General features: G+C 37.5%; 1 protein-coding gene across 1 annotated transcript in view; it reads left to right on the forward strand.

The window, feature by feature from the left end:
• Positions 1-24,776, forward strand: part of CAP2 (cyclase associated actin cytoskeleton regulatory protein 2) — a 155,940-nt gene that overhangs the window by 109,943 nt on the left and 21,221 nt on the right. The window contains 3 exon segments of the mRNA XM_043975854.1: positions 7,278-7,421; positions 7,792-7,877; positions 13,457-13,562. Coding sequence (XP_043831789.1) covers positions 7,278-7,421; positions 7,792-7,877; positions 13,457-13,562 — 336 coding nt within the window.

Below are 24,776 nucleotides of genomic sequence, written 5' to 3' on the forward strand. Positions count from 1 at the left end.
GCTCCTTGGATTCATCTATTTCAACTGTTCTTTTTAAATATAAATTTAAAGGATATATTCTGCCACTTCTGATCTTTTTTAATATAAGTTACTATAAAGATAGGATTTTTCTTTTAGATATCATTACAGATTAATCTGTTTTCTATCTGCTGTACAACCAAGTGAGTATTTCTGCTGCCAGAATGAATAGACATTATTATTAATCCATGGTAACATTCATTATTGTCATAAAGGCATACTCCTCTAGACCTCAATTGGTTAAACAAAAGCACAACTTTAAGCAACATATTACAGGGTATACATAGTTCTGTAGGAACAATGTTATAAATGGGGTATGTTGTCTTGGCATGGGAGGAAAGGGAGAAAAAAGTGGTCATTGGCAGGTGCTTCAATGGGGCAAATATTCTAGCCTTGGGATGGGGCTGGATTGAGCAGAGTACTTGGAGAAGGCAGAAATATAGAAGTGTTTGAGAGAGGGAATAGGAACTAGAACATTGGTTGTGAAAGATACCAGCACAAGGGGAAACAGAGGAAGCCTTTAGGGTTCAGCCAGGAATATAGATTGGACTAGTCTTAAAGACTGCACTAACAGTGAATGTCACAAAAGTTGGGGGGTTTTAATATTACATGGGGGGTTGGTTAGAACATATTAATACTATTTTAAAACATCCTTAGCTTAGACATCTTTATGCAGTTGATGCCTACATGAGATTTCTTCCTGTCTTTTCTATATTTGATATCTTTTTTTCTTTTTTGATGGAAAAAGATCTCACCTTTTGAAAACAATTTTAACTGAACAGAAATCTATTTTATTGTCTCACATCCTATTCCATTGTAAAAGAAAAGCACATTCCTTGTAGTAAATATGCATAATCAAAAAAATTAATTCCTTCATTGAGAGGTTCAAAAAAGCTATCCCTTGCCAGATTTGGGCTTGGGGTATCCTGGGTCCAAGGCTGGTGCTTTGTCCACTGTGTCACCTAGCTGCCCCATGATGACTTCTTTAAAATAAAGTTAAGGGGTAAAAGGAATGCACTGGAAGAAAGGGATAGGGAGAGGTGGAATGGGGTAAAGAAGCTCACAAAAGAAACAAGAAGAAACTTATGGAGTAGAGGGGTAGATGGGGAAGGAGCAGGAGGGTGAGTGAGCCTTACTCTCATCAGAATTGGCTCAAAGAAGGAATAACATACACACTCAAGTGGATATAGTAATATATCTTGCCCTGCAGGAAAGTGGGAGGGGAAGGGGATAAGGGGGGAGAGGTGAAGGAAGGGAGGGCAGATTGGAGGAGGGGGCAGTAAAAAGCCAAACACTTTTGAGGTGAAAGAAGATAGGAAATAGAGTAAATATCAAGGGGGCAGTAAAAAGCAAAACACTTTTGAAGTGAAAGAAGATAGGAAATAGAGTAAATATCAAGGGGAGGGAATAGAATGGAGGGTAATACAGTTAGGAATAGTAGCTGAAAGAAATGATGAGCAGGATGCTATCAGAAGGACTTATGAAAAATGCAGTCCATCTACAGAGAAAGAACTGATGGTATCTGAATACAGATTGAAGCATAATTTTTTTGTTAGTTCATCCTTCTAAAGGTATTTTGTCTGTTTTTTTCACAACATGACTAATGTGGAGATGTTTTGCATGACTGCACATGTATAACTTACATTGAATTGCTTGATTTCTTAGGGTGGGGAGGAAAGAAGAAAATTTGGGATGCAAAGTTTTTTTAAATCAATGTGAAATGATTTATTTTTTACATGTAACTTGGGGAAAATTCTAAATAAAATAAATAAAAATATTTTTTTAAAAGCTATCCCTCATTCTTTGCACTAAATCCATCACCACTTTGACAGTAAAGGAATAATATGCTTCATCACTGGTACTCTGAAATCATGTACGATCATTGCATTGATCAGAATTCCTACAGCTTTCATAGTTGTCTTTACAGTGTGTTGTTGAATAAATTCTTCTCCTATTTCTGTTCATTTAGTTCTTCATCAACTTATAAGTCTTCAAAATATTTATTTTTATAATTCAATGTGATAGTATAAATTGGTCTTCTGGATCTTCTTCATTCTGTATCAGTTCATACAAGTCTTTTTGAACTCATCTCTTTTCTCATTTCTTACATAACAATAGTATTCCACCACATTCATATACTACAATTTGTTCCTATTTGAAGAATTTTGAGCTATTCCTCATAAAGAGTATGGTGCTATTTTCACCCCCATGCCCCTGCTAAACTCTTTGCTGTAGCTTGATGAGGTCAATCTCTAGCTTTAGTTCTTTCTATAAAACAATCCAGTTATTCATGAGACTAAACTGAGATGAGAATGATAATACATATCAATCTTTCAGCTCTAAAGCAGAAGTTAAGGTCACAAAGACCTGTAAGTCTTGGAATACTCTTTGAAATATAATGATGTATGGTGGGACTAATATATCTCTCAGAAATATTTTTTTTGCAAGTCACTGTTGGATAGGGAATGAAGTGGATAACTTATTTCTGGCCCATTAAGCATTTTAAATGCCCTAAGTCCAAAATAGAAATCATTATCTTGTCTTTAAAACTCATCCCTCTTCCATACTTCCCTATTCCTGTTGAAGGAAACATCATCCTTCCTGTCACCCAGGTTTACAGCCTTTGTGTCAGCCTCAATCCATCACTCTCACTCGTCCCACAGATTCAGTCAGTTGCTTCATCTTGCCACGTCTGCCTTCATAACATCTCTCAAAAATATCCCATTCTCTAGATAGAAATTATACTATAGTACATGACTATGTTAATCTAGTATGTGATAAACCCAAAGATCCAAGCTTTTGGAACAAAAACTCATTATTTGACAAAAACTTCTGGGAAAACTGGAAAACAGTATGGTAGAAACTAGGTACAGACCAACATCTCACACCATATACTAAAATAAGGTCATTCTCCCTACTCACACAACCAACACACTAGTTTAGACCCTTGTCTCTTTTTGCCAGGACCATTTCAACAATCTCCTCATTGATCTCTCTGTCCCTTCTCTCCCCAGTCTAATCTGTCCTCCACACAGCTGCTATAATTATTTTCTCAGAATGCAGATCTGTCCATGTGATTTCCCTCTTCAATAAACTGAAGGGGCTCCCTATTACTTTTAGAATAAAATAAAAAGTCCTTTGCTTTGCTATTAAAACCCTTCACAACCTGATCCTAACTTATTTTTCTCACCTTCAGTACTCCCCTTCCTTTACTCTGTGGTCTGGCCAGGCTAGAATTCTTTCTATTCTTTATAGGTGGTATTTTATCTTTCACCTTGTTGCCTGTGTACTACCTGCCCTAGGTGCATGGACTGCTCTCCCTCCTCACCTCATCCTCTGAGAAGCTGGTTGTTGTCTGTTTTCCAAAACTCAGATTAAGTGCCACCTCCTACATGAAGTCTTTCTTGATTTTTTTCTAGTTCCTAGTCCCCTGCAAAATTACCCTGTATTCATGTTATTCATAGTTTGCATGTACTCATAAGGACAACTATGTAGTGCAGTGCATAGAGCACTGGACCTGGAGTCAAAAAGACTCATCTTCCTGAGTTCAAATTTGGCCCCAGACATTTACTAACTGTGTGACCCTGGGCAAGCCACTTACCCTCTGTTTGCCTTAGTTTCTTCATCTGTAAAATGAGTTAGAGAAGGCAAACCATTCTAGTATCTTTGCCAAGAAAATCTCAAATGGGGTCGTGAAGAGTCAGAAATGACTGAAATGACTTAACAACAACATACTTACATGTGCTCAGGATGCCTTCCTCCCAATAGAATGTTAGCTCCCTGCAGGCAGCAGTGGTGACATTTTGCATTTTGCAGCCCAGCACCTAACACAGTGTCAGGTACAGAGAAGGCATTTAATACTTATTGATTTATTCCATTTGGAATCTCTAAATTCATAGTACCTTGAAATCTATGGACTGTAGGAGCCTAGAGAGTCCCTGCCCTCATATCTTTGGGACCAGCTTTAGCTTTGTAAAACATGATTCTGCCTTAGGAAAGTGAGTAAATGAAGCCTGAAGAAAAGTTAAAGAATTATTTCAGAGTGGGGTCATTCCAGATGTGCATAACCAATGAGTGCTTGAGTTGTTAACCAAATAAGGAAAGATGCCACTAAAACTCTAAATAAAGACATCCTTGAAACCTATTAAGCAATTGACCCTCATCTCTTAGGGAAAAATTCTATTTCAATTCAATTCAACAAATATCTATTGAGTACCTACTATGTGCTCAACACTTAAATAGGTGAAAGTGTCTCTTTATCAACATCCTCCCCCATTAGAACCTTTGTGAAGCCTTCTTGGAAACAGGCCATAAAGCTAACAACATTCTCTGTTTTGAAACCCCACTGCAGAAGTTCAAGAAGAGCTTGAGAATGTAAACCTACTTTAAACTGTAGGAGAAAACTGCTGGCACCAAATAAAAGCTTTGCTGTTTATTATAACGGCCTCATAGCTGTGGCACTCCATACTTCCAGCCTTACATGTTTAACACAGGAAAAGGGGGGGGGAGATAGCTTTGAGTTTCTGCATGCTATTGCCAAACTGAGGCAGGAGCAGACTTTCCCAATCTTTATGATGTCTTAATCAGATAACTGATATAAAATATCTTCCAAAATCCTCCATCTTCTCAAACTTTATGGTTTGTTCTTGTTCTTGGGAAGTCAAAGATAAACAAGAATCGACTTAATAAATCTATCTGATATTATAAATACATTGGCCCTGGTTGTTTTTTCTCTGGGGGTCATAGGCCAGTGATCAGTAACAATTCAGCTCTCCTGGCTTTTCTCAAAAGGGTCCCAGCATTAAGACTGTTATGGCTTTGTAGATTGTTGCAGCTGGGGTCTCAAACATGGCAGCCACAGACTAAAATTTGGTGCCTTTGGGAGGATACTGTGAGAAGCGCCTATCATGCATTGCATTGTGGTTATTTTTGCCTGCTTTCAGTAGAAGGAAAGGTTTGCTTTTTAAACAATGATTCCAGGAAGGTTTAGGAGCCTGACTTGTAGCTTGTTGCCCAGTCATTACAACCATGTCTGAATCTTTGTGACCCAGTTTGGGGTTTTTTTGGGCAAAGATACTGGAGTGGTTTGCCATGTCCTTCTCCAGATGAGGAAAATGAGGCAAGCAGGATTAAGTGATTTGCCCAAGGTCACACTGCTAAAAATGTCAAGGCAGAATTGAACTCAGATCATTCTGACTCTAGGCCCAGCACATTATCCATGGTACCACTTTGCTGCCCTATGACTTGTAGCAGCCTATATAAAACCAAGGACTCTTTTCCACTCTGGGGAATAATTTCTTCCCTTGGAAGGCAGCATGGTACAGTGGAAAGAGAATTGACTTTGACATCAGAGACCTAGATTCAAATCCCACCTCTAATGCTTACTACCTTTGTGACCCTGGGTAAGTCATTTAACTTCCATGGGCCTAAGTTTCCCCAGCTGTAAAATGAGGGAATTGGGCTAGGTGGGCTCTGACATTTCTACCAGGTCTGGGTTTGACCATAAGACCCCAAGTTCAAAAAAAATATTTCCTTTGGCTGTATAGACAAAGTGAAATGCAAGAGATCATCCGAGAAGTTAGTCAAACAAAACCACAGAATATTGGAGAATGCTTCCTTGGCTTCCTTTGAGGTTCAGAAAAGTCTCACCTTCTACAAGGAGCCCTTCCTGATCTCTCACTTCCTTCACCCCCCACCTTAATGCTGGGGCCTTTGCTCTGCCAATTATATTCAGTTTATCCCATATGTATCTTGTTTATACATAGGTGTTTGCATGTTGTCTTTCCCATTAGACTTCGAGGTCTTTGAGGGCAGGGAATGTCTTTTGCCTTATTTCTTAGCATAATACCTGGTATATAGTTAGTGCTTAATAAATGCTAAGATCAAGGCTTCAAATTTTACTAAGTGGCATATCACAAAAGAGAAACGATTGAGTAATAGGGGGGCATTGTAGTTACTCCTTAAAATTTAGAAGGAGGCAGAGGAGAGAATGGAAGAGAGAAATTGTGAAATAATATAGCATTTCTATAGTGTCTATTACAGTAATATGTTTCCACCTGACTGGCATGTCAGGTTTCTTTCAGCAGAAGTCACCATTCTAATAATTTTAGGCCAACTTTGCACAGCATCCAGGGACTCTAAAAATCGTCAAGTATGAAGTGAATTTGTATAGTTTTGGAAGACAAACCAGATCATTCCAACTAGAAGAAAAACAGTTTTAGGTTTGAGTTATTCATTGGTGTTTTCAGGATATAAATTGTTCTGGATGAAGGTTATGATGGAAAGTATGTTGGATGTGGTATAAAAATAAATCTGGGGGACAGCCAGGTGGTGCAGTGGATAAAGCACCAGCCCTGGATTCAGGAGGACCTGAGTTCAAATCCAGCCTCAGACACTTGACATTTACTAGCTGTGTGACCCTGGGCAAGTCGCTTAACCCTCATTGCCCTGCAAAAAAAATTTTTTAAATAAATAAATAAATCTGGACTGTGAATGACTTAACTTTTCTCAACAATTCAATGATCCAAAACAATCCCAAAGGACTATTGATGAAGCATGCCATCCACCTCCAAAGAAAGAACTGATATTGATGGAACAGACGAAGCATGCTATTTTTCACTCCCTTTCATTTTTTTCCTTTTAATCAAGTTTTCTTGTACAAAATGACAAATAAGGCAATAATAATCATAAAAATAACAAAAAAGTATTGGGAGATGGTTAACAAAATTAATAAAAATACAATGCCACATAAAGAAATCTGGGTTCTAGTCAGCTCTGCCCTGACCAATATGTGATCTGGACCAGTCATTTCTTTATGGCCAAGGTTTGATTTCCTCATCTGGAAAGTTGAATAATAATTCTTGAGCAACTTATTTTACAGGATCTTCAAATGGACTCATATTTACAAAGTGTTTGACAAATCTAAGAGCTCTTTTTCTTGGTGTTTCATTTCACTATATGCATTATGGACCATGACTACATAGAAGTGTTTTGATGCTGTTGTATTTTTTGATATCTTAGAAGACAATATTATTAACCTGGAAAAAGATGTGAATTTTTGAAAGCTTGGAAGATGACTATTTGCAAGTTGTAACGGGAAAAAACTCAACCCATTCTGTTCTGGAAACTTCACATATGTTTACTTTAGATCACCAGACAAATGGAAAATCTTGGCAGCTTCTGATTAGGCCAACATAAATGGAGCATCTTTGTTTCTGTTATGTCTTCAATAACAATATTTCATATTTGGCTCTTTTCAGAATGATGTGGCTGCTCTTCTCAAACCAATATCGGAAAAGATTCAGGAAATACAAACTTTCAGAGAGAGAAATCGGGGAAGCCAAATGTTTAATCATCTTTCAGCTGTGAGTGAAAGTATCCCTGCACTAGGATGGATAGCAGTGGTAAGTCTAGACCATAATTTGGGGATTCCTCATCTTGGCACCCTTTTGGTAGTTAAGTCACAGCTAATATTTATACATGTAAATAGATATAAACTCCATCTTCCTATTTCTTCATCTTTAGCCTGATGCATTAGCAGAGGCTTTTTCTTCTTTCGTTTCAGCCTACACCAAATAGTCCTTTGCTTATTCTGCTTAAAGTATTCTATGCAACCTATGGAATCACCCTCACTAGCCTTAATGCACTTATTTTTTTACTTAATAACTTTAAAGTATCACTATCTCCACTGCTTATCTTTTTTTTCTCTGAACCATTTTCTTGCTTTTTAATTTTTTTTTCTTCTGTGCTGGGGTGATGGTGCTGTTCTCTTAGTCCCCCAAACCAGGTCCTTATGTCAAGGAGATGAATGATGCTGCTACATTTTATACTAACAGGGTCTTAAAGGACTACAAGCACAGGTATGTTGCCTTATTTTATTGTTCTTACTTTAGAGTTCATCATTTAGAAGTAGTTATGTGATTGTTGTTTAGAAGAGCCCATTATTTCTTTTTTTTTCTTTTTTCTTTTTTGGCCAGGCAATTAGGGTTAAGTGACTTGCCCAAGGTCACACAGCTAGTTTGTATCAAGTGTCTGAGGCTGGATTTGAACTCAGGTCCTCCTGAATCCAGGGCCAGTGCTTTATCCACTGCGCCACCTAGCAGCCCCCCATTATTTCTTTCAGAAATCTTTGAAATTCAAACTACCTATATATAGAGAGAGAACAAAATAGGAAATGAAACAGATATCCAGATATTTAAAATATCACTTCTTTATTAGTATTCTTGTGATAAACAACTTCACCAGTTGTGTGTACATTGTATGTTTTCCCCATGTTTGATGTAACATAAAATACATCACATTTCTTTAAGTGTTTTAAGGTTGCACGTCAGTGATGCAAGTATTATTATCCACATTTTACAGATGCAGAAACCAGTCAAGGCCCAGAGCATTTTGAGTGACATATAGCTGGTCTCAGCCCCATGATGCAAATCTAGCAGGCTTTACTCTTTCCAGTATATCACACTACTTTGTATTTCTTTTAGTTAACATCAATTTGTAAGTATCATGATTTGTAAAAGTCGGGAAAGAAGTCAAAAAATGAAGCCATGTAAAGGAGGAAAACACAGATGAGAGCAAAATCCTGGTTTGAGATCATTAAGACAAGGAATCACAGGATTTCAGATTTAGAAGTATTCTCAGAAGCTTTGAGAGCTGCCATGTCATATTATCAACTTATATTGAGCTCAAAGTCCACCCAAAAAAAAATGTTTTCATGTTTCCCCTCCAGGAGCTATTGCATAACAATGTCTTTCTCTATCATGTATCAAATGCAATTGTGTTAAACAAGTACCTTGTATTTATTCATTTACATATTCATTATATATATCTACATTAGATGCCATCTTATTTGATTCAACCCATTGTTCTAGTCCATGGAGATATTTTTGGATCCTGCCTGTCATCTAGAATGTTAGGAATCCCTCCCAGATTGATATCATCTGAAAATTTGATGAGCTACTATCTGTAGCTTCATCCAAATCATCAACAAAAATGTGCACTAGAGCCAGAGTCAGAGATCTGGGGCACTTAATCACCTCTCTCCAAAATGGCAAAAAGTAATTCAAAATCAGACTAAATAGGGGGCATCTAGGTGGCACAGTGGATAAGGCACCAGCCTTGGATTCAGGAGGACCTGGGTTCAAACCCAGCCTCAGACACTTAGTTAGCTATGTGAGTGTGGGCAAGTCGCTTAACCCCCATTGCCCTGTAAAAAAAAAGAGAGACTAAATATAATGTCTTGTATCCTAAATCTTTTCCTCTTATCCAAAAGAAAGGTTTTGTTGAGTGATTGGCTGAGATCTAGCTAAACTTTATCTATATCATTACTCTCAGCTAAGTGGTACAGTGAATAGAATGTTGGGCATGGAATCAGAAATACCTGAGTTCCAGTCCAGCCTCAGACACTTAATAGCTGTGTTACCATGGGCCTTATTTCTTTCAGTTTCCTCATCTGTAAAATGAGCTGGAGAAGGAAATGGTAAAGATACTCCAGTATCTTTGTCAAGAAAACCCCAATGGGGTCATGAAGCTTCTCTCCGGGGGGAATGACACTATCATTTTTGTCACAAATATATATATTTCAGATGAAAGTGGATTTGAGGGATTGAGTCATTAAGATCCCATTTCATTTTATCAGCATAGCTCTAAAAGTGAGAATGAGAGGAAATGAGTACATTGTATAATTAAATAAAATGCTATTTAAGAGGCAAATGAAACAGGAATGATAAATAATATATGAATGTACAGTCATTTTATAGTATACTTTTGATATTGTTCATATTTACTTTTACTTATTTAAAATTTTGGCTGAAATTCCATCATCAACAGTGACATCATCATTGCTGTCGCAGAGACTAGATACATTTTGATTAAGCATCATGGTCTGTAGCTATAGACTAATGTCAAGCTCATTCTGAGCTCTAGAAATTATGCTTGGATGAATCAACAAAAAGGGCATGGCTTCTTCATTGTTCTCAGCATAGATGGTTCTTTGTGGGACAGGAACAGCTATGACCCACGGTCTGTCATGCTTCCCTTTCTCTCCTGGTAACATAAACTACTCATAGAGTAGTTTGGGATATGCTAACTTACCAAGACAAACTGAATCCAAATTGTTTCTCATGTCTTAGATGTTGTAGGACATTATAACATGAACTACTCGATGGCAGTGGGGTAGCAGTGGGATGGCAGGTCATTTTCCTTTTTAAACCTTGAAAGCAATCATTGCTGAAGGTAAAAAATTTCTGTTGGTAGACACACACACACACACAGAGTCAAGTTCCTTAAGCCATGTTTAGCATCAGTTCAGAGGGCCACTAAGATTATCCTCCATGAACATAAAGAGAACACTTGGCATCACTCAGCCTTCCTTATTTTCCTACACACCAACTTAGAAGCATTTTATTTTTCCATAGTGTGTCCTCCTCCCCAACCTACCTCACTTCCTGAGTTTCACTCCTTTCCTCTGTATTGAGGGAAAGAATAGCAGTACCTCTTAGTGGTTGGCATCTCAGCTGCAGTGCTGAGGGGTGGAGGCTTCCTCTTCTGTCAGTTACTGTTCTGACACCACAAAAAGTATCTGGGACTGATCCATAATTGTCAGAATTTGGCTGGAAAGTGTATTTCTGGCAACATCAAGGGCAAATCTATTCTCAGCCTTGTAGAGTAGCTGCCAGAAGAACCCATTCACCTTGCTTCTTGTAAAACCAGAATCCTGGCCATAAACTCTCCTGTCATTTCCAGGGACAGACAACCCCAGGGATGCAGAATACCCTATATCCCACCACCCTGAGTGGTCACCTACTTTCTCAAAGCCTATTGCAGATGGATTCAAGCTTGCTTCCTTCCTCCAATGATTGCATTTTCATTCAGGGTCCACAGCAGATTTTCACAACTGCATCTCATGGGATACTGTAGTATCTGAGCTCTTCTTAGCTTAAAAAAGCACCGGGCATGGGGCAGCTAGGTGGCTCAGTGGATAAAGCATCAGCCCTGAATTCAGGAGGACCTGAGTTCAAATCCGGCCTCAGACACTTGACACTTACTAACTGTGTGACCCTGGGCAAGTCACTTAACCCCCATTGCCCCACCAAAAGAAAAAAAGCACCAGAATTGAAAGACAGGCTGATGACCTCTGACTGTCCTCTTTTATGGGGAAGTTTTTAAGCATCTTCATTAAGGGGCTCTCTGTGTCTGCTTGTTATCAAACAAGTGGATTGACTGACTGATATTTCCCCTCAGTGAGGGAACAGAATAAGCTTGTTGTTTTAGTTTCATCACTATCATTTTTCTATATGTTATCCCTGGTGCAGATTTCTCTGTGGAGATTGTGGCAGATTCTGTAAATGTGGCTGATTCAATAAATACCTCTAGTCCAAAGCTTCTTACCACTTTTGTGTGTGTTACAGACCCCCTTTGGCAGCCTAGAAAATAAATCTACAGACCCCTTCACAGAATGATGTTTTTAAATACATAAAATAAAAAATGCATATGACTGCAAAGGAGCCTAATTCTATTGAAATACAGTTATTAAAATGTAGATTAAAAACAACTCGGGGGCGGCTAGGTGGTGCAGTGGATAAAGCACTGGCCCTGGATTCAGGAGGACCTGAGTTCAAATCCAGCCTCAGACATTTGACACTTACTAGCTGTGTGACCCTGGGCAAGTCACTTAACCCCCATTGCCCCACAAAAAAATAAATAAATGAATAAAAACAACTCCATGGACCCTAGGTTAAGAACCCCTACTCTAGCAGGTCACTGAAGCATTTTAAAAATAATACATTGAAGAGAACAAAAAGAAGTTCAGAGGGAGACAGAGAAGGGGAGATAGTTTTGAAAGTAACATGTTGAATTTATTATATACTCTTTAACAAAGAAGCTGAACATGATATTCATAGTTTCGTGTACAATCCTCATGGCTTTCTTTGTACCTGGGAATGTTCATGTTCATAGTTGTTTGTCAAGTTCAGAAAAACCAAAAATAGAAATCATTTAAAAATAAAGGTAAAAACAATTAAAATAAAGATCAACACATGCATAGAACTTTATAGTTGTAGGTCTCCATTTCCAACCCTTTATAAATTAGAAGCTGAGCACTGATGGACTGGTCCATCAAATTAAAGGAAGACACCCTTATCATGGTGAGAAAAAAATGGCTTTGCCCACCTAGGTTTACATGGACTTAGAGTCCGGACTTTTTCTGACACAATAACTACATCACCACTGGCAAGTTAAGCTTAGGGAACTTCACCTCCTTCAGTTGCAAAATGAGAATAACAATGCTTGTATCTATTACCCAGAGAATTGCTTTGAGACTCCAATGAGATTATAAAGTGCTTTGCAAACTCTAAAAGTGCTCCCTCAGTGTCAGTTTTTATTATCTCATTGCAAAAATATGCTCAATGTACACAATTATATATGTATATATACACTACATATTACACATGTATGGTATTTGTTCCATATAGGCCTCGTTTTTTTCTCCCAGATTTGGCTTATACAAGACTTTGTCCTCTAGCTTGCCTTGGATAGGAGGTAGAAGTCACATGGAAGTCACAAAAAGGGTCTCCACTACTCTGGTTTTTTCTTCCAGTTGGATGTGGTCCTCACACTTCCCTGTATGAAGCTGCCCTGCTTGAGCTCCAGGGCAGCACCACACACTTCCCCTGACTTTCAACTGTCCCGTTGCTCAACTTGCACAATAAATACATTTTTGTACAGAAGTTCTATGTACTTTTTTCCCCAAGTAATCACCACCTAAAATTGTAATCATTTATCTCTACCTTTGTATTTTATCCTTTTAAACAACGTCATTGGGGCAGCCTTTAGAAGCAGTATGGTACCTACATGTGCATAAACATATATATACACATTTGTGTGTGTTTATTGAGAAAAGTCTTTAAAATAAAAAAAAAAGATCATAAGGTAAAACTAAGTCATATCAGATCCATGAATGTGGAAAAGCTTACCCATGTTTGGAAAAATGAAAGAAGTTTCCAAATTGCTTAATTTATGCCACTTAATTTGAGATTTCTTTTACTTCTTTTTACCTGACTGGATTTATTTGGATGAAATATTTTCTTAAAAGTAGAAGGTCCAAAGAGCTAAACTCTGTTTCTCTGCATTCTAATGTCTATAAAACATTGTGCATACCTTTGAGACTTTAGAAATAAAAATCAAGTAAAGTCAGGAGGTACCTCTCAAGTAAGACAAAATGATAGCTACACAGTTATCACATCAGCTTCGTTGGTATAGACAGATGTCAGGTCTGGAATATGCAGATGATTTCCACGTGTTTTTTCCCCTTTTGGAGATAAATGGGGGAGAAGAAATAGAAACAGTAATTGGTTCAGGTCTTTTGGATTAGTAGGTATAAATGGAGCATTTTAAAAATCACCGTCTCTTACACGATTATGTCTTTCTCTCACTGATTAAGTGACTTACGGCATGTGGATTGGGTGAAGTCCTACCTGAACATCTGGACTGAGCTTCAAGCATATATCAAGGAACACCATACCACAGGCCTTTCTTGGAGCAAAACTGTAAGTGTCCTATTACCTCCTCCATAGCACCCATGACTCCTCACCCATAAGCCTAAGAAAGTTAGCCCAGGTTTTAGGTATTTTCTTAGGTCAAAATCATCTCTAGATGGGCAGTGGCACAGTGGATAAAGCACTGGCCCTGGATTCAGGAGGACCTGAGTTCAAATATAGCCTCAGACACTTAACACTTAACACATACTAGTATGTGTGACCCTGGGCAAGTCACTTAACCCCAATTGCATCACTAAAAAAAAAAAACCATCTCTAGAAAATAGAGCATAACTTCCTGCCAATATGTTTCCTTTCAATCAGAGGATTCCCTCCTGCTGAATGAATAGATGAATGAAAAAAAATATTAAGTGCATGCTGTGTGCCACACATTGTTTCAAAGTCCTGGGGATATAAATACAAAGACAAAACCAGTCCCTGCCCTAAAGGAGCTTACCTTGTGATAGGAGGAGATGACACAAATAGGAGAGAGGTAACCAGAGAAGGGTGAAGTCACAGGATGGGAAATGATGTGCCCTTTCCAGAAGCAATGGAAGTATTGATTTGCTTACTCTTCCCAGAGCAGGAGGTGCCAAGTAGGGAAGGGAAAGAGGAATAGAATCTGTGAGAAGACAGGAAGCAGGGAAACAGTGTCATCAGGTACCTGATGCTCTCTCCAATCAGCATGACACCAAGGAAGGAGCCAGAGGTTCATTTGGAAAAGTTCATAGTGGGAAAAGCTTCAGTGACCAGTTCTGGTACCTGGGAATAGTGAGAGACAACAAAAAAATGGAGACAGCAATAGGAGGCTGATAGAATGCCAACATGTGCCTAAATGCCACTTTCATTTGGAGTTAGAATGCCAATTTGATGTTTTTTACCATCTTTTTTTATAACTTCATTATCAGGAGGGCAGCTAGGTGGTGCAGTGGATAAAGCACCAGCCCTGGATTCAGGAGGACCTGAGTTCAAATCTGGCCTCAGACACTTGACACTTACTAGCTGTGTGACCCTGGGCAAGTCACTTAACCCTTATTGCCTTAATCCACTCCCAACCCCCCCCCCCAAAAAAAAAAAAGATTTGGTCTGGCCCATTATCTAGATCTGTTTAGAAACATTTTTTATGAAGGGAAGTCATATAATAACTTCACCATCTTGGGTCTGCCTCCTCTATGCTATGGAATTTCAAAGAGAAACAAGAAAAGGAAATGATTCATTAAAGGAAAACATTTCCTTGATTTTAATGTATACATTCAAACTTTCTGTTAGCTGGGCACAAAGATACTATATATCATATGTACTAAGTATAAGAAACTTTGAGCCAATCTATATATTTATAGGACTATTGCATTCAAATTATTGATCCTTTACAACAAGTTGAATCTATTTCAGTTCATAAAGGAAAAGGTGATAGTTCTGCCCCAACACTGAGTAAGAGTATATTTATGGAAAGAACAGAAACAGTACTGTTCAGTGTGTGTACAAAGAGCTTGATGGCATGGTCATAAAGACATGTTTTGCTGATAGTCACACCTTTCTTGCCCAAGATCTGCCAGAAACTATACAAAGCAAAGATTTCGTGTGTGGACATTAGGGTGCTTATGGGTCTTTTTGATATAGTCTTAGGAAACTTATTAGCTGTACCTGATTTGGATGGATATTTATACTAAGGGATCTCCAGAGTTCTTTTCATCTCTAAATTTCACAGGACTAGGTATTGTTTTTGTACCTTTTCCCAAAGAATTCTCTCTGTAATTTTTTTTTGTTTCTACCCCAGATTCCAAAAATAAATTTTCATGCATGCTTTGAAAAATGTGAAATCATGATAGGGCTCTAGAGAGTGACAGGATAAATAACACACTCTGCTCACATAGATAATCAAATAGATTTCTCCTCACTTATACTGTTTAGGACACAACCAAAAAAACCCATGAATTACATAGAGATATAACATGAATCACAGAGCCTTTGCAAAGCAGGACAAAGGGGGCTTTTAACAGCTTTCATAGGTGTGTGCTCATGGGAAATAAGAAACAACACTAGGAGGAATTAGTCGCTCAAATGGCCATTGGGAAATTTTTTTTTATTCCATTTTGATATAAAAGTAACTTACAGCCAGGTTCTTATTGTTCCATACGAGCATCACAAAGACAGCAAACCATAACTTAACATCCCCAGTGCTTTCCACTGTGATTTGTTTTTCTTCTTTTTAAATAATTGGCAGCATACTCTCTGAGAATTCAGGTTTCCAAAGGAACGTTTCTCCTGAAAAATAACTGTCCCCTCTGTTCTGTGCTCGCAGTTGGAGCCACATTTGCTTGTTACCACTTCTTGACCTTTGTATTCAGTCTACAGCTGTACCAGGCAACTGTTGTTTCTTTCAGTTGTCACTGCTGAAATGTAAGATTTTCTGAGTGATCTCCCTTAGAACAATGTGGCAGGGGGGAAGGAAGAGAGAGTGTGTGTGCATGTACCCACAAGTGTGTGCCAATGTGGGCATAACAGAATGAACAGCTGTAGAGAACTCCACCAAGGATTCCTTAGAGATGCTTAGATTTACTGTGGTGACAGTCTTTCTCACTTCAGCAGCTTCTCTTTGCAGCATGAAAGCAACTGCTGAATGGATATAGTCTAATGAGTTCTCTTGAGCCCACTTAATACCAAATGCTACTTATAGTTTGTACTTAAACTTGGTCACTGGGCAATTTTTCCTTCATGTTAGGTTTATATAACATTCTTCAGAGTTATGTTCTGAAGGAATGTTTGGTGAATTATTTAAGATGGTCTCTTGGCACATAGGTAATAGGGACACCAGAATTTATCATTGCCTCTAGCTAATCAAATATGTATTATATAAAATCCATGGGCAGTGTTATCAAACTAAGTGACTAGAGCAGAAAGATGGAAGTCAAGTCTTCACACCTGTGATTACTTGAGAAAGTCATGTTTCTTCCATGAATTATCCAAATCTCTGCCCATATCTTTATTTCATTTCACTGTGTGGCTTTTATCTAAGAAAGACCAAGAGAAGACTAGTGAATAGGAAAGGAAACAAATATTTCCTTAGCTTTGTGGTATCACATTTATTCAGTATTTCTGTTTTTTTCTGTTCACTCTTCTTGCTGAATTATTTTATCCTATGAACAGTTGGGTCCTTTACCATCATTTACATGCACACATATGTCAGTGTCTAATAAATTAATGAAATCATTTATTAAGCACTTACTATGTGCCAAGCACAGCTTTATGGGAAACATTAATGGGTTTTCTCAGCCAAAGAATTTATTACCTAGTGCCCAACCTTCTAGTAGGAAAGATTCCTCCGTATTTAACTAGGCTGATCCTCAGAAAGAAGAGAGACTGTCAAGAGGAAAGTAGAATTGTAGACTCTGCTAGAGCTTACTCTCCCTGGCATAGTCTTTGAGAATCCAAGGTCACCTGTACACAACAATTAAGCATCAAAGTAAGAGTTTTGCATATGCACATGGCATGGAAAACACCATGAGCAAGACAGATGTCAATAACATGGAGAAGGCAAAATCGGGTCACAGATGCTGATTACTATTTTCAGAAAAACAAGTACAAACTAGAGTAGGAATGAGAATATTACCATATATAACCTTCCTTCCCACAACCAAACACAATGTCATCCTTCAAGTACAGTGTCCTTTCTGAACACTGCTTTCCTGAAGTTGCTATTCCTTTTCTTGTTAATGTATTGCTTAATGTAAAAGCCAATTCTCCACCTACAAAGTGAATCAGATTTAAGAAAAAACTGCTTTACTTAAATTAAGATTTAGCCAGTGGATATCCATATCCTAACCCCCTATAAATCATGAACACAGTAGCATATCATTAAGTATTTATGCCTTGAACGTTTTCAGATGTTTGGGCTCTATCCACTGTTTTTCCTGAGACACTTGTGTGGTAGCAAAGAGAACAAAACTTTAGTTTTAAAAGACTCATTTAGAATTTGTACTAGACATGAAATGCCTTTGGCAAGCAAGCTAGAAGATGGGTGGAGGAGTAGACAGAATAGGTAGGAAATCCCCTCCCTTAGCAGATTGGACCAGTTTGAAAAGGTGATACTCCTTCCTCACTGGCATGACTGTGGGAGTCTGGCTCTCAGATGTTTCTGGCCACACCTGTAGCCAGCCTTCTTAATTACTTTATTAAAATAGCTCAACCTTTGAGAGTAAATCCTTCAAATAGAAGGCTCCACAGGTGGCCCATTGCTTTCACTGTTTCATGTGAAAGGAGAATAATGTAATGGGGGAGTGGGGAGGAGGATCACTGGTTCAGAGTGGCACTGGGAATATCAGCACTCATAGTGAAGTGCCAAAAGCAAAGATAACTACAGCTAGGTAGGAAGTGATAATAGATAGAACCTTAACAATGAAGGCTAGCAGTCCAATGGTATATATAGATAAGTTGGACCAGAGAATGCCTGGTCATCATTCATTTCTTCATTCATTCACTCATTCATTTCAAAAATCAAGTACTATGTTCAAAGTGTTGTGGGGAATAAAAGACACTATCTCTGACCTCAAAGAACAATGGGGATTTTGTTCCAAAGCAATTTAAAAACAATTTAAACAAAAACAAAACAATGTAAGCATTTTAAACAAGGGTAGATGCTTTGGGACAGTACCAGCTTTGCTTTGTCAGATAGGTCAGAGGAAGGAAAGAAGGCATGGAGATAACTTAATAAATTATTGAAGCATTACGTGAGAGGTAATTAAAATATGAACTGTGGTGGCAACAGTTGGAATGTAAAGGAAAGGATCATAAGATCATAGATTCAGTGTCAGGGACCTCAGAAGATGTACAGCCCATGAAACAAGAGACCTTGGGTGACTTGCCCCAAGTCACACAGGTCGTGTCTAAGGGGTAATTTGAACCTAGGTCCTTTGACTCCTGTGGGACTGGACCATGAGAAAGAGGTCAGGGAGATGTATTGGGAAACTCAAATGAGATCATATATAGCACTTTGCAAACCTTCTAAATGCCAGTTATTATTACTATTATTAGTCCAAGGTCACTAGAACTCCAGCCTTCATTACCTGAGCCTTCCATTGCCTTCCTGATAAGCTGAAGCCATATTTGTGGGAAAAACAGGGGTCTGATAGTAAATGTTTAACAACCCAGCTGGAGTGGAGGAAGGGAATGTATTACACACATATTTTTAAATTTAATCTGCATTATTAATACTTTCTTAAGCCTAGGAAATCAATAAAAAAATAAATCAAGCCTTGATTTATAACCTTTCTGAGATATAAATACTTACTGGAAATTTAACAATCCTCCTTCAGCTATTAGAGCTGACTCCAACACATCCCTAGGTTAGGGTTAGTAATACAGGTTTGAGAGTCATCTGCATAGAAGTGATTTTTGAGTGAGCATGTTGACCAATGGAAAGAGTATGCAAGAGAAAAAGGTCAGCTTAGGACAGAATTTGGGGAAAGCCCACAAGAAGGGGTCAGAAGAAAGAAGTGAAGATAGTCAAGGAGGCAGAGAGATGATAGGAGAACCAGAACACCACAGTATCACAGAAGCAAGGAAAGAAACAATCTTCAGAAGAGGGACAGGTCAGTAGTACCAGATACTAGGGAGAGCTCATAGAGTATCAAGACTTAGAAAAAAAGAATGGATTTGGCAACTAAGAGACTACCCCAAAAAGAATACAGTATTCCAGATGTAATTTGATTAGAACAGAGTAAAATCATCTTAATACTGCCATCATTCTAGACATTGTGCTTCCGTTAATGTAACCTAAAATCACATTAGTTTTTTTGTCTGCCATGTTATTAGAAAGAAGGAAACAAGCATTTATTAAGTGCCTATGCATTGTGTTTAATGCTTTACAAATATCATCTCATTTAATCCTCACAACAACCTTGGGACTTAGGTGCTATCATGATCCCCAATTTACAATTGCAAAGACTGAGGTGAACAGAGGTTAAGTGACTTGCCTAGGGTCACATACATAGGAAGTATCAGAAGCCAGATTTGAACTCAGTTCTTCCTGAGCCCAGCACTCTATTCACTGTACTATGCAGCTGCTTTTTTTCTTACAGTTGGCTAGTTATACCTCCCCTAATTTGTACTTGTACAGTAGGGATTTTTTTTACATAAGCATAGTAATTTATCCCTATTAATTTCATCTTATTAAATTTAGCCTGTCGGTCTTCTTTAAAAATTGAAGTGAAACTGATGAACCCATTTTGACACTTATCAATAGTGGGGAAAATGCTGTGAATGAAGAGATAATTTTCTAACATTTGCATTTCACTTCTCTGTGAGTTGAAATTAAGCATCACAACAAAAAGGTAATGGAAAGATGCATAGTAGCAATGAGTAAACTCTACCATTTTACAAGCAAGGAGTTACACAGGAGAAGTGGTATAAAGGATGTTATTAGAAAAATTTGTATAACTGAAAAAAACAGATGGGCTGGTTGCATAGCAAGAGTAGACTAATTGACAGACAACATACTGCTTCTGCTGGTAATCAGAGAATAAGAGAAAAGCTTTCAGCAAGGGTTAGACCTGGTAAATTTACAGAGGCCCATAGACAAGCAGAGATGGATTGTGAATTGTTCCGATGGAAGGAATAGCCACATCAATGTGGGGGTGGGGGCGGGTCTCAGAGCCATAAGAGTATCAGAATATTTGCTTCCCTATTAAGAGAAATACTTCAAAGTTAAGTGTGCTAACCATGAAAGAGTTACATTAAGTAAACTTTTCTTGTTTAGAAATGTATCCATTTTCTTTTAGATTTTAACACTTTGAGCCCTTATGTTCATTTGTTTAGATTTATAAGCATTATGGAAAATACTTAAATCTTTTCTAACTAGACAAAACAAAAGTAACTTTTAAAATAAAACCCACAAATCTTTCTATTCTAATGGTCAAGATTGCATTATTTACTGCTACTAGGCATTTGCTCAAGAATGCAAGGTGGTAAATTCTGATTCATAGTTCTGATATCACCATGTGAGCACTTCAGTTGAGGTTTTTAAAGATAAAACACTTTTGAAATGCTGAGTTGAGTTATTCCACTTAAGTTCAGCTGCTCCCTCCACCCAAGAAGATCAAGAGTACATAGGGGATATTGGTTGTTGGCTAAACAGGGAGAGGCCAGGAATGAAAACTGCTAGTTATTCTCATACCTAGAAGAGACAAGAACACCCACTATCTGAATGTTCTCTGCGAGAATCTCTCTGCATCAACTCCAAGGCCCACATCTGGGTATCATTACACAATTGATAGGGGGCAGCTAGGTAGCACAGTGGATAGAGCGCAGGGTCTGGAATCAGGAAGACCTGAGTTCAGATCCAGCCTCAGATACTCTGTGATCTTAGACAAATCACTTAACCCTGTTTGCCTTACTATCCTCATGAGCTGGAGAAGGAAATGGCAGACCACTCCAGTATCTTTGCCAAGAATACTCCCAGTGGGGTCATGAAGAGTTGGACACAACCAAAAACAATATAATAAACAATAACAACACAACTGATAAAAATGCTATGATCCTGCAAGGATTTTACAGTAGATGATCGATATGACTACAGATAACTCTTGATTACTTCCTCATGACTTATTTAAAGCTTCCAATAAAACCCCACATACCATTTTGCCTCTTTCTTCAGTTGATGTAAACTCATGTTTTAGGTTCATTTTTGCCTAACAGAACAAAAGGATAAACATGTTTAGGAAAAAAGCATCTAAAAGCTAGTCCAAATCCAGGTATAGATTGTTTTTTAAAATAGCCTCTGCTCTCTGCCCTTAGTCAGAATTATTTGAAATCTGGGTAAATTTCCATGAAGATGTTAAAACCCCAAGTCTTGAATCCTGTAGCAGCTCAGGCCAGGTCTCTGTGGCAGAATGAAGTGGAGACCTGGGACACATGTCCAGCTACATTCAGCCAGAAGTCGCTCTTGCTTGTAATGTAACTATTGGCTGTCTTCTCAGTTCTCTATGGTTTGTCTCTTTGATATGTCTACTTGCTATCTTTAACCCTGGAAAATTTTCTCATGGAAAATGTAGTTTAATCTTTCCCTTTTCTCTAGAAATTATATTTTCAGGCTGTCAGTGCTAGGAGGCCATGAGAAAAGAATAGTTTGGGGCCCAAGGGCACTACTGGATAAACAAAGCAAGTAATTAAGACAGCAGGATGATTCAGGCAAAAAAAAAATCTGGATAATTCAAGTAAAATTTGGGTGTGTTCTATATCTGCTCCTAGACTCTGTATTGCTTGTCTGCTTTTATCAGAATTGCATAAATTGCTTGCCAAAACCAAATGTTTCCATTGAAATTAATCCTTTAAGTATTCTGAAACAACAATTTGCTTATTTACAAAGAATAATAGCTTTTAGAGTTAGAAGAAACCTTAGAGATCATCATATCCAATTTCCTCATTTTACAGTTGAGGAAACTGAGGCATAGAAGTGAAGTAACTTGTTCAAGATCATACAGGTGGTAAGCAATAGAACCAAAGCACCCTTGAAGAGGCCATATGTGCCATTTCCAAGTTAAATGCTATCAAGGCACTACCCTGGTTTGTCCCCCCCTTTTTTTTTCTATTTTTTCTCATCAGCTGCCATGACTCAGATCCCCTCACCAGATGTACATAAGAGGCATATATGGAATTAAGAGTAAGGTTGAAAAGAATGGTTAAAACTACTAAGAACCTTTGATAAAATGATAATTTCTTTGGATTTAAATGCTTTTTTTTTTCTTATTTGGAGGGATAAATGATAATTTGCCTATGGGAGAAAAAAGTCAACTTGGTCCTAAATTTCCAATCCAGTTGTATGACCATTTTTATTTTGGTTGTCTAAATGTAGCATGTTATTCTTCACGAAGAATACATTATATAATTTTATAATGAAAATGCTCCCTTTTAATACAGACAATGGGTAACTATTTAATAATAGATGTCAAGAAAAAAACATTTTAAATGCTTAAACAAATTAATTTACAATAGTGTTAACTGCTCAGTAATCTTAGAATTTCCATTAGAAGGGCAGCTAGGGAATATAGTGGATAGAACACTGGTCCTGAAGTCAGAAGGACCTGAGTTTAACTAGCTATGTGACCCTGGGCAAGTCACTTAACCTCCATTGCCTCCCCCGCCCCCCCCCCAAAAAAAAACTTCCACTAGAAGTTTCCTACTCAAAGTTAAAGAATTCTTGACATTGAAATGTTCTCTTAAAGTATTTTGTTTCTTTATTAGGAATGATTAAATATGACAACTAGATAAAGTGTGTGTGTGTTCACACCATAGAATCAATAGCATATTTCTGAATTAAGGTTTGTTTTACACTTGTCATGAAGAATGAGCATTTATAAGACATTTATCATGATTACAGTTATCAGTACATGAAAGTGAACTGAGGGACTTGTGAAATGTAAGCATACAGTATTTTAAAATATTTGGGGAAATTGTAAAAAAATTAATTTGTTCACAAAGAACCTCTTAAAGCAAAAACAAATTTGCCTTAACAACTAAAATGTAAACAGAACTATCATTTGGGAAACTTCTCATTGCTCTTTACTGCTATAGATAGTTCCTGGTGTGGGGGTTAGGGCTTTAGCTTTGTTCTATACAGTTCTCTTTCTTCTCCCCTTTTGGCCTATTTTTCATAATATTCATTACTCTCAAATTTATGTGCTATGCTGCAGTCATATGGAATTCCTTTTTGTTTTGCATAATTGATCACTTATGAAAATTTTCCATATGTAATAAATTGTATACTTGTGCATTTATGACACCTTAAAAGTCAGATAATTAAATGAATGAAATGACTTTTACTCTTTAAAGAAGAACTTTAAAAATGCTTAATTTGGTAGTTAAGTGTTGCCACCACTGACTAGAGAGGGGAACAGACCATTTAATCTGAAACAAGTGATAAGTGGATCCTATGTCTTTTAAAATGATTTAGAAATCAGGAGCTAAATAGATTGTGTATCCAAGAAACATAAGAAGAGATGGGGATTTTTTTTTACTCAAAAAAAAACAACATTCCTGCATTTCAGCTGTTTCATCTTATAGCTTGTCTACTAATAGCCACCGTGAACACTTATAGACAGGTGGTTTAAAATGTTATAGTTAATAGGCTGCCACAAAGCTACTTTTACAAAAGAAACACCTTAACAAAAGCTCTGTGGCTTAACACATCTGTTTTAAAATATCATTATTTTTAATCTTTTGGACTATGTTTTATAAATGCACAAATATTTGTGTATACATGTATTGTTTTCAAAAAAAAGTATTGAGTCCTGGAGTTACATTATTCTTATAAATCATAGCTGAAGGGAAGAAAAAGAGATATCTCTACTTCATATGTGGTTTCCCCCAAAGAATTCCTGTCTGAAATTTCTCATTTTAATCCTTTTGCTTTTAATATTGCATGTCTCTCAGTGTCCAAAAGATTCCTGGATATCCTGTGCCTTGTTCTCACTGATAAATTGTGGGGATTAGGGAGAAAGGGAAGGAAGATTTTTTTCCTTCTAGAATGAATTAGGAATTGTTTCAATTTTGAAGACAGTCTATGAAATGTGCCTGTTTAGTTGTAGAGATGAGCCAAAATTGTTATCAATGGGTTCTGATACAAAATCTTTTCTCTGAGAAATTTAACTGTTAGTGGTATCTAGAAATACTGAGCCAGGATTTTATATTTTCTAGGTTCTTTAAAATAATGGGGTTTTTATTAGGCAATAATTATTCATTAGTAGTTTGATAATATTGGAGGGGAAATGAATCAACACAAAGTAAAACACCAAGTGACGAATTATTCAATTCATTTGATTAAATATAGACAATGCTTATAAAAGTTAGCCTGGCTCATTTAGATAGAATTGAAACAAAATGGAAAGTGATATCTATTTAGTAGCGATCTCCCCTTTCCAAATCTCCCCTACTATATATGGTACTTTCATTTTCATTTTTCTTTAATGAATGGAATATCATTAAATGAGACTTCAACGGTTGACATATGCTTGACATTGGGGATTGTTTACTTTTTTTTTTTTTTTAGTGAAGCAGTTGGGGTTAAGTGACTTGCCCAGGGTCACACAGCTAGTAAGTGTGTTATGTGTCTGAGGCCGGATTTGAACTCAGGTACTCCTGACTCCAGGGCCGGTGCTCTATCCACTGCGCCACCTAGCTGCCCCGATTGTTTACTTTTTAAAGCTAATCAATCCCAATGATAATTTAAACCTG

Source organism: Dromiciops gliroides, chromosome 1 (assembly GCF_019393635.1).
Source record: "Dromiciops gliroides isolate mDroGli1 chromosome 1, mDroGli1.pri, whole genome shotgun sequence".
Taxonomy (NCBI): Eukaryota; Metazoa; Chordata; class Mammalia; order Microbiotheria; family Microbiotheriidae; genus Dromiciops; species Dromiciops gliroides.